This window comes from Haplochromis burtoni, unplaced genomic scaffold (genome assembly GCF_018398535.1).
Source record: "Haplochromis burtoni strain Fernald_Lab_line unplaced genomic scaffold, NCSU_Asbu1 Contig_570, whole genome shotgun sequence".
NCBI classification, from domain to species: Eukaryota; Metazoa; Chordata; class Actinopteri; order Cichliformes; family Cichlidae; genus Haplochromis; species Haplochromis burtoni.
The window spans coordinates 253349-264495 of record NW_024582931.1 but is presented as its reverse complement, the minus strand read 5'-3'; the positions used below and the strand labels follow the sequence as shown (position 1 = coordinate 264495).

General features: G+C 39.2%; 1 protein-coding gene across 3 annotated transcripts in view; it reads right to left on the bottom strand.

Annotated features, from left to right (window-relative positions):
- Positions 1-4093: 4093 nt before the first annotated feature.
- LOC102303956 (cell adhesion molecule 2) overlaps positions 4094-11147 on the bottom strand; it is a 215733-nt gene continuing 208679 nt past the window's right edge. For all 3 annotated transcript variants that reach the window (XM_014329525.2, XM_014329526.2, XM_014329528.2), the window contains 2 exons: positions 10610-10732; positions 4094-9700 (listed from right to left, as the gene is read on the bottom strand). In XM_014329525.2, coding sequence (XP_014185011.1) covers positions 9582-9700; positions 10610-10732 — 242 coding nt within the window. In that variant the 3' untranslated portion in view covers positions 4094-9581. The remainder of the gene's footprint in view (positions 9701-10609; positions 10733-11147) is intronic.

Here is an 11147-nt window from a genome sequence, read left to right as displayed (position 1 = left end):
TTTTTTTTTTTAGATCTGGTATGTAAATGTGTCTATAGGCTATAAATAAAATAAATTCAGGTTCAGATATTTTTGATAGCTCATTTTCCCCGTGTTAGTATCAATCTGATCCCAATACCAGCACTGATGTTGATACTATCGAATCAATCCACCAACCTCTATTTTCCACTCCAGGCATCACTCCATCCTCATGCTTCACCACCACAGCTACACTCTGCCTGGTCTGCCAGTATCTGTCAGCTGCCTCCTGAGTCCCACAGAAACAGAACAACACTTGGGATGGCCATTCCTCCCAGTCATACCCCTCCAGTTTTCATTTTCAGTGCCCAAGTTAACACTGAACTTCCTCACTACTGTAAACTGCGGCTTGGTGAGTAACCTGAAGGTGCAGGGAACTAACCATCAGGAGGGATATAAGTATAGCGACCCCTGCTTGATGTGCATTGGGACACCGAACAGTGGAACAAGTCCAGCCTGTTTGCAGGAAATTGGTTCCAGAGTGGAATTGGAATAAATTTAACCAGTATCTCTCCTTCCCCACCAGAGAAGTGACGTTCCATGCTTAAAGCCACGAAGCGCTGAACCCCTTCAGTACAGACTTCCTGTGGATGCTGGAAGCACAGGAAGATGGAGCCATGTGGTTTGTTGGGCTGAAAAAAATTATCCTTTGATTAAAATATGGTAACTGGCTGCAAAAAAATAAAGATGGCTACAGATAAAATGGTAAAATCAAGGCTTTTTGATTGAAGCTCACACAAAAAATGGATGGCTAGATCTAGCTTAATATCCTTCATATAGACATTTGCATGCGATCCAGCAGTTTGGTACTTCTGCATATAACACCTATCAAAGCAATAATATTACAGATTTAAATCTTTCAGCAAATTTGACAAAGCTAAAGTATATAGGTATATATAGTTAGACCTGGTATATAGTTAGACCTGCTGTGATGTGTGGTTTGGTGACAGTGATACAGACAAAAAAGCAGGAGGTTGAGCTGGAAGTGGCAGAATTGAAGTTGCTAACATTTTCGTTGGGAGTGACCAGGAGGGACAGGATTAGAAATGAGTATGTCAGAGAGAGAGCTCAAGTTGAATGGTTTGGGGGCAAAGTTAGAGAGGCAAGGGTGAGATGATCTGGACATGTGCAGAGGAGGGGTAGGGGATATATTGGACAAAGGATATGAATATGGAGCTGTAGACAGGAGGACAAGAGAAAGACCACAGAGATGATCAACTCAGGTGTAAACGAGTAGGATGCTAGAGATGGGGTAGCAGATGATCTGCTGTGGAGACTCCTAAAGGGATCAGCTGAAAGAAGAAGAAGAAGACATATTTCTCGCATGGGATACAACCCCTTTGGATACAAAGCCTGCTTGACAGTAAGGAAGTATCGGTCGGGGCTCAAGAGTTGGGAGTTCGCCTTGTAATCGGAAGGTTGCCGGTTCGAGCCCTGGCTTGGACAGTCTTGGTCGTTGTGTCCTTGGGCAAGCCACTTCACCCGTTGCCTACTGGTGGTGGTCAGAGGGTCCGGTGGCACCAGTGTCCGGCAGCGGCAGTGTCCGGCAGCCTCGCCTATGTCAGTGCGCCCCAGGGTGGCTGTGGCTACAATGTAGCTTGCCATCACCAGTGTGTGAATGTGTGCGTGAATAGGTGGGTGACTGGATGAGTAAAGCGCTTTGGGGTCCTTAGGGACTAGTAAAGCGATATAGAAATGCAGGCCAAGTATGAAAAACATCTCCGCTCAGTAACGTTTTGCAAGAAAATGCAGTTTTGCTGGTCCTGTTAGGTCTTCCTCATTCTCAGTGTGCTGGTTCACAAGACTCCTCTGACAAATTGAGTGGTAATTGAGTCATTCACTGACCCCTCACTTTCCATCAGGAGAAGAATCATACCTCGGTGGCACAAATGCAACCCACTCCAAGCTGTATTTATTCCTGACAGATGGGCTGATTGCAGCTGCTTTCTTCAGTCTAACGTGACATCTTATTGCCATTACTTAATTCCCCCCTCAGTCATCATCTCCTGACTCACTGAAAGGGGTGGATACCTCTCCCTCCTGTCTTTCAGGCTCCATTGCATCCACACCTCCTCCCAGTCTTTCCATTTTCATAGTCTTACATTCCTCTTTATGTGCTCCATCTTTCCCTTCATTTATGCCAATTTCTCACTCTCCTGATGCAGTTAGAAAGCAAACCTTAATCTTTTCACAAGTATTGAAAGAGGATAATGTACGTGCCGATCTCATTACTACAATAAAATACTCTGCCTGCTCAAATGTCTGGATTTGGGTTTGACTAATTCAAAGGATCTGAAGAAAATTATGGCTTACTTATTAAAGCACTCTGCTCTTTGTGAATGTTTTTCTCTCTTTTGGGCACCGTTTCTAAAACTTTCATTAGAGTAACTAAGAAGCTAGTAGAGATGCGCCTCAGTGAAGGGTGTAACGATACATGGAGTCTCTATTTTTCTTATTTCTCTTAATACTTTGTCAGCTTTTACAATTTTACCAGTAGAATCACCACAAAAGAGCTTTTCTCAGCCTTATCTATGGTGAAATACACTGAGTCGTTAAGTAAACACCCCTCTTTTTCATATGGACTTTTCCTGGCGCAAGTTTATCTTACATTTTCTCCACCTTATTATTATTTTATATAGCAGCCCACATGGACTGGAAACCAGGGTGTAGCCTGCCTTTCCGGACTGGGGCATGGTCCAGGCCGACTTAGTTGGCTCATCAGTCAAGAAAAATAGATGGATGGTATGACCAGCAGTTCAATAATGATTAGAAACTTTAAGAATTATCTCCTCTGTATTTCATCTCCCTCAGTGTCTTTCAAGCTAGAGTGATTTCTCCCCAGCAACATAGACTTGAAATAAATCACCAGGTTTCCCTCATTCTTTTCAACGACTTTTCCATGCACTGCTCTCTTCTGATTTACTGACACTAATTTCAAAGTTCCTCATGCATATCTCAGATAGCGACACTTTTGAAGGAGTATTACAACCTCAAATCCAACAAAAGTGGAATTGTAAAAAGAAACAGGATGAACACAAAAATGTACCAAATGTTTAAAATGAGAAAAAATTGCAATTTTAAGAAAAAAGTAATGTAATTTTGAATTTAATGCAGCAACATTGACATTTTAAACATCTGGGAGAGTGGAGCTTCTGAACTTTTGGATCTGTTTGAGGACTACAGCTGCTCAGCAGCCCTGGGTCTTCTATGAGCTATTTTTGCTTTTATGATGTGCCAAATGTTTTTTTTGTTTGTTTGTTTTTTGGTAAAGCAGTGATTTCCATGCCCGTTTTGAACAAAGTGCCACTCTATGGAGTGAAGATCACAGCAATCCAATATTGATTTTTGCCATTATTCCTTACTCACAGAAATTTCTTCAGATTCTCTGAATCTTTTGTTGTCACAATTTGTAGAAGATTCAAAATCAATGCAATTTTACAATTATAATTTACAATTTTATGCCCAATCATATTACTGACCGGATGCCAATAAACCTAATCAGATGAAAAATGTTTCTCCACCACTTTAGCCCCCCCCCCTTACTTTTCCACCACAACCTTTTTTTAGATGTTTTTCTGCCGTTAAATTCATAGCGTGTTACTATTAGTAAAATGTCACAGTTTAATTTTTTATGTTTTTTCTGTGTTCTATGTTGTGAGTAAATTATGGATTTATCAGATCTGCAAATCATCGCATTCTGTATTTATTTACACCTTACCGACCTTTTTCAAACTGGGGATTTATTAATATTGAAAACATTATAATGTGGATGGTATCATAATACCATCACAACCACAGAGCTCAGATAGGGCGCAAAAACACAACACGAATTATTCTTGTTAATAAAAATTCATGAACACGTATCTGTGCATGCGTTTTCTTGTCTTTTTGCAAGTATGTGTATATGTATGTGTTTGTGTGGCTGCGCTTGTGCACTGATCCTCATGAGGACAAATTCAGATGTTTCCAGCGTATTTATTGTATATCATTATCGCTCAGTTGAGAAATACTGAGGTAAGAGGCTTTCAGGAGCAAAATGATGACTGAAAAAATGGAATCAGGCTTGTACAGATGTTTTGGCAACTATTTATTCAACAATTTCATTTCATACATACGAACCTCTAAATTAAATATAATAAATCCCACAGACAATGGGAGAGAAACACCTCCGTTACGGTGCTATATATCAAATCAAGCTTTCGGAGTACAGCTTGATATCAAACCCCCTATTTCACCAAGGTACATCAGAGGCTGAACTAACATTTGTCTAGCTCTAATCCTGATCTTTACTGAGCCTCACTGTGGATATTTTGTATTTAGTGAGAGACAGTGCCTTGCAGCACCTGCCACCTAAAGACTGATATACATAAAGATGTGTGTTGCTACAAAGGGAAACATGATAAAGGACAAAAAGCACTGAACCGCTTACATAAGCTAAAATTAGATTCTGTTAAAGACACCTTCCATCATTGTTGAAACTCAGTAATTTGCAGCATATTTCTAAATCTCAGTATTTCAAGTCAGTGATCAAAAAATTAAAAAAGAAAAGAAAAAAGGTTTCCTTAGTCTAATATTCCAATGACAGCAAGGTGACAGAATTATTGAAGAGTCACTGAATCATTTTTTATTATCATTGTGATAATCTTAAAACTCAAAAAGTACATGGTGTCAGCACACAGGGACTAGCAGAGTGAAAAGTGCTCACGAGTCCCCATTTTAAGACAGGAAACAAACAAACAAACGAACAAAATCTAAATGAAATATATTCCTGAGATGCAAAACAAAAGAAACAGATATAATAATAATAAAAAAAGAAACATCACTACATGCGATTGTGTCACATGTTGTCATCGGTGTGACAGTAAAGAAATTGGGCTGATTGATTCTTGTGTCACTATTGCGGAGTGATAGAGAAGTGCACTGAAGCCATACTGTACAGCAAAGACATCTGAAGAGCCAGAGGAAGGGAGATGGGACAGGAACAAGCCATGTCATGTTACAAGCACTACTGTAGAGAACACATTTGCCATTAAACTCATGTATTAAAAAAATATAAACCATAAGATTAAAAAAAGGAGAATTTCTGACAGACTATAACCCAAAGTGTCCATTACGCTCACTTCTGCTTATAAGCAGATTTTAATATTTTGAATACTAACGTGGGCCTCTAATTTCCTGGAAGTTAAAAAAATACGTGTGTGTCATTACTGCCTGCGATGTTTGGTGACCCGATTTGCTTCGAGGTCAGCGTGATACGATGAAACGAGTGTCTTTTTTTTAGCAGGTTTGTAAAGCTTTATTAATCACACATCGCATCAACTTGTCTGATTCCTCTTTAAATGAGCCCAGGAGGGTGGTTCAGTGGCAAACTTCAGGTGCAGAGTCACAAGGCACTAATATAAAGATTTTCAAATATGTGTTTTAATGTGACTTTATAAGATACTCTGTAATCTGGTCATTTTTTAGGCAACAATATACTGTATCAGCCCACATTGTAACTAGTAACAGTAATTTGAGATCATAGTTACCGTCTTTTGCATTCAGAACAGAACACACGAGATGATTACAGATAGAAGTTTTATCAACTCAAAGCGAATGGTCTCACAAACCCACGAGGAACTGTGAAACTATAAACAATCTTCCAATTTAACCCACTGCAAGCAGCTTACATCCCGTAAAAGGTGTGGGTTTTGTGCATTTCAACCTGACACATCCTAGGCAAAACAGTAGCCTATACATGAAACTTTTTTTAATGTGATTTTGCACAGGCTTGTTTGTGTCTCCGCCAACCTGGAAATTGTTCACAAAACTGGGTGCAATTTCATGTCGAAATTACTGCCAGTATTGCACTGTTAAATCTGCATAAATGCACAACCGCAGCTCCCTGACTCGCACCTTCAGTTGAAGAAAGCGGGTTTGTTTGGAGCCAGGAAATTAGAGACTTACAATCCCACAAAATGGACTTGTGCCCAATGAAAATGGCACTGCGGCTCTGTTAGTGCCTTTACCGTCTTGCTGCCAGGATGAAATTAAAGGCTTGTGATCTAGCGAATATTAACCCAACTGATAAACGTTGAAAATCAAGGAGGCAACGCGTTTAAAGCTTATTTTCAGCCGACAACAATACAGAAATAAAACAAAGATAGCCAAGATATAACAGAGCTACAGTTGATCCTGTCGTAGTGCATGGTCGTATGTGCCAGGCTGCTAAAATAACAAATTAAACAAGATTCAGGTTTGGTCTAATGATTATAAAAATCCATTTGCAACAAATTAGCTCATTACTATTATGTCAAAACAAACATTTACATGTGAGTTTCAGAAAGAAAAAACAAACCTCAAAACAAAGCACAGATTTTACTAATTACTAAGAAATATCCACCACATTGGTCAGAGTGCATACTTGAGTAAATGGCAACTGTTTAATTACCAATGCCAGCATCAACTCATCACTGCAGACCTGGTTAATTCTCAGTGTGTTTGATATGAAACCGCCTAACTTGTTTCTCTGACTTCAGAATCAACAAAGTCATTCAACTACTTTCCTGTTTCAAAGTTGGAGTTGTAAAGCAACACCAAGTGTGATCGACACCATCAGTGATTTAAGACACAATGAATAGAACGAGATACAAAACCAAAAAAAGAAAGAAAGATAAGGATGTTAAATCATTGTAAGAAATGTATCTACACATGTAAAACCCAAGGTTTGCTAGAACATGTTAGACTAGAACACTTTGTGTAGAGCATTTGTGGTGACGCTGAAGTTGAACCTGTATATAGTGATATGCTCAGTGCACTAAAAGTGTGAGATATGGAAACTGTGGCAAAGCTTCTTTATTTTCAAAACAAACAAATAATTGCGTTTAAAAATGTATTAAAATGTCAAAACCCCCTAAATCCTACATCGATGATGAAAGGTAAAACTGAGTAGATTGACTTAATTATTCCCAACTTGTGGTTCACTCGAGAAGTGCTCGAGTAACAAAATACAGACAAAAGATTTTTGCTGACCCTATTTGCATAATGTTGTAAATTAGACCACCAAAATGGAGACAATTGGCCCAAAATATTATTGCCCTTGATTATAATTTGCTCCCTGGTAGCAGACTAGTGCCTTGCTTTTGAGCATTTAGGATCATTCCTTCGAAGCCAAACTTCTCCAAACTCATGAAAGATGAAAGGTTGCTGACTATGACGCGTCATGGCTGTCTTAATATGTGGAAACTTTCTTGCAACCGGCATGGACGTATTGTTTCTTTTGATTTCAGCTCCAAATTCTATTACCTCAATTTCCATGGAAAAGCAGCTTATTCCGGAGTTTTGCGCGTTTGATTTGCCAAATGTCCTAGAACATCAACTTCTTCAGATTTGGAGCAACTAGGGTCAGGCCACAAACACACAAAGCCACCGTTTTCCCAAAATCAAGTTACAAATATACCATCTTCATTGTGGTTCTCTCTTAAATAAATTTCAATTTCAAATAAATTAAACATGAAAAAGAACCAAACAAAAACATGCTAATGTGTATTACCAAAATTTAGTTCTCACACATTATTTACATGCCTTGTGCCAAAACAAAAATACATTTGTTTTAAAATTTCTCTAATGAGGATAATGTAATGGAAAAAAAAAGTAATTAGATAAGGTGGCTAATATACATATTTGAGCAAATACAGGAATCCAGAATTTAACAGCAATTTTCACAACCAACCACATTGTAGCAGACACAATATACAGCAGGGAGCTTAACCATTAAAACCAAAAAAATATTAGAAACATTTTCTTTTTAAATATAAAAACATGATTTAGCTTACATTTTCAAAAAGATGCACTGCACTTTTTTTTTTCTTCAGAATTGAATCAAAGACAGCCTTGTCAGCTTCTCGTTACCCATTTGAATGAAAGAACCGTTCACAAGGCGATCTAGTTGTTGGCAAATGAACACAGTAACTCATTCAGACAATTTTGTGCTTTTCTATTTGTTTTCAGTTTTTTTTAAGTTTTGGAAAAGAGGCCCCTGCAGATCCCTGACCCAGCACTCACACCATTTGTTTCTTTTTCTATTTGCTTTTTTTTTTCTTGAAGACCCCGTGAAATGGAAATGAAAGTTGAGTTAATGGAGACAGACTGGGAAAATAGGCATAAAAAGCATGACAAGCTGATGAGGGCAGCTTCACTAAACTATTAAAAACTATTTAAAAATTAATTTGAAGGTGACAGAATCAAAAACAATGACAGTAATCAAACAGATGTTATTGGTCTGGTCTTGTTTTAACACCTTATGGTTGAGTTTACATTTCACGGGTTCTTCAAGCCTTAAAATAGTTTCAATGTGACAAACGATAACCAAATTATTCAAAGTGAAAAGCTAAAGTTATTTGAATACAATTTATACAGCCTATACAGAGAGAGGAGAGTGACTCTTTCTGCACACCTGAACCCTTTATGGAAAACACAAACTACCGTAAGCTGTCCAGATGACACTGAAGGTGATGGTGTTTTGCTAAACCGCTGCCTGGACGGTGCAGGACTATACAGGTAAAAGTACCTGGGCAGCACATTTAGCAAGTGGTTTTATATACTTGATTATGCTTGCTGAAAAGGAATGCTTGACCTAGCATCTTTCATATATTTTTGGTGTGTTTTTCTCTGCTCTAAACAATACCACACTACCCTTTATTACTCCTACCCTAATAATGCAAATCATATTGTACACTTACTGTATCTGATAAACCTTGCTACAGTGTTACACAAATCCTTCTTCGTATCTTACAAGGGTCAACGGTTTAATTACAACTCTATTTAGAGGGAGATGGAATAGGGAAAAGTGGATCACCTAAAAGTACCATATTTAGTGTGACAGACATGTATAAGGCGTAAATAGCACAAATTGTCATTCAAAAAGAAAAAGAAAACAGAAAAAAAAAAGATTCGATGCGTAATCAAAAGCTGTGAGCTAAGCAATGGAATGATGGCTAAGGTAACCATCTACAAAGCATTTACATTGCTACTGACAGACGATACATGAAGGCATTGACAGAAGTTCAATGGCGTCTGTATTTTTAGGCACCGTGTTGATGTGAGAGATGATATGTGTTCGTGGATGTGTGTGAACAGGAATATGTGTTTGGGTGTCTGCTTGGTGGGGAAGAGGAGCAAAGACTAACGAGAGGGCTAAGGAGCAGTCATGGTAGATTTACAGATTTCTAGGTATTCATGTTGAAGATGAGGAAGTGACAAAGGGGCAACTTCAGCAGCAACAGCAAGCTGCCAGTGAAAAACATCTGCCAAAAGCAAAAAACAACAAACAAAAAACCCCCAAACCAATGAAAAAATAAAGGACAAGATGTAAATGACAGAGATCGTTTCAACAGAAGGAAATAACAGGAAAACACACTGGGAACTTGTCTGTTTGTGGACTGCCTGTGGGTTCCTTGTTGACATGATGGGGGCCAGTGGCCGGAGGAGAACAAGAAAAGTGGGAGACGGAAAGAGAGAATAAGAAGTACAGAGATCAAAAGAAGGAAATGAGAAGGCAAGAGCTGCACAGCTCCCCCTGCAGTCTAAATGAAGTATTCTTTCTTTTCTTCCGCGTGCGCGTGGTTTCCCTCAGCGTTGATGATGGCTGTGTCGGCATCGGGGGCATCATCCGCTCCTTTGGCCTCGTTTGTCAAGTATGTTCCTGTGGCAACGAAAAAACAAACTTCTATTGAGGAAAACAAATACCAAGCAGCCCTGCATGGTGTTGGCTGCCTGAGGCGAAAAAAACCCCCCACATCTGAAGACAACATCAGTAGTGTTACATTATTCATATCTAAAACAATGAGGAGCTGGGATAGTGTAGTGGAGTATTTAAATAAAGCAGAGTTAAATTTGCGAGACCCTGCATCGATACAGCAGAATAGCATCAACACCTCCTACGTTGCGTGTGACGACCATCAGAACTCACAGCTGCAAGTCCAAATTGAGCTCTTAGCTTAAACTTAGAAGTTAATGTTGTGGCATTAGTGACGAAAACCGAGCAGCAACTTGGAATTCACTTTATTTCCACTCTTCTTTGCGAACGTGGAGCTAAACTGTAACAAGTTTGAGAATCAATCGATCACTTTCTGTTTGAGAAGTGATTTACATTTACACATACAGGAAGCACATTTAATTGCGTAAACGAATTTCTTCCCTCACATTATTACTGTTTGTCTAATACTGTTTGGGAATAAAATGCTTTTTTTTCCTGTGGTGCCAAAGTGGATTTATGAATGTTTATTTTCTCCCATCATCATCACAACTAAATTAAAATAATATTACGGACCTCTGCGCAATTAAAAAACTCCATTCCCATTATTGATAAATACATGGATAGAGAGTGAATTACAATAACAACATGTGCTATTACTTTGTGCTGCATATCAAAGGCACATATTCATTAACATTTCTGATGTGTGGATGGTGTAAGCTTTCCCACTTTTGTTCTACACTTGCAGGTGTAACTTGGGAATTGGGAAAGGACTGTATTCTAATGGGACAAGAAGGACATGCTCCACTAGCTCCATGAGCCTTGAAAGCCGTAGGTCTGGTCCACTGTGGATTTTACCTTTATGCCTGGCCAGGTATCTTCCCAGAACGATGATTAGACACAAGGTGACAAAGACCACTACAGCCACCACTCCTCCGATCAAGGCATGGTCAGTGCCGTGCTGCCCAAGAGCATTGGGATCTGAGGAGAGACGGCGAGAGAGAGACAAAGAGAGCTGATGAAAGTGCCAATTGGTGAGGTTAGGGAGTAAGAGAAGAGAACAGCAGACAGTACACAACAGAGCAAAGAGGAAGGAGATGATTATTTCCAGCTCGTTCCTGCTTTAACGATTGTTCTAAGCTGCTATCATTTGGTTCACATCATGCAGTCAGAGCAGAGCTTCGTAGCTGTCTGAGAATAATAAAATAAAGAGAGAGGGGAAGAGAGACGGACACCAGATTTACACAAAGAGACAAGCAGGCACACATTCGCCCTGCAAAATGAAGGAAAAAGAGAATGAAAGAGGGACTTGGAGGAAAGAAGTGAATAATTCAGGACCACCCTCACAGTGCCGTAAGAGTCCCCAACATGCAAACCAGGGCAGTAGTGGAAGAGC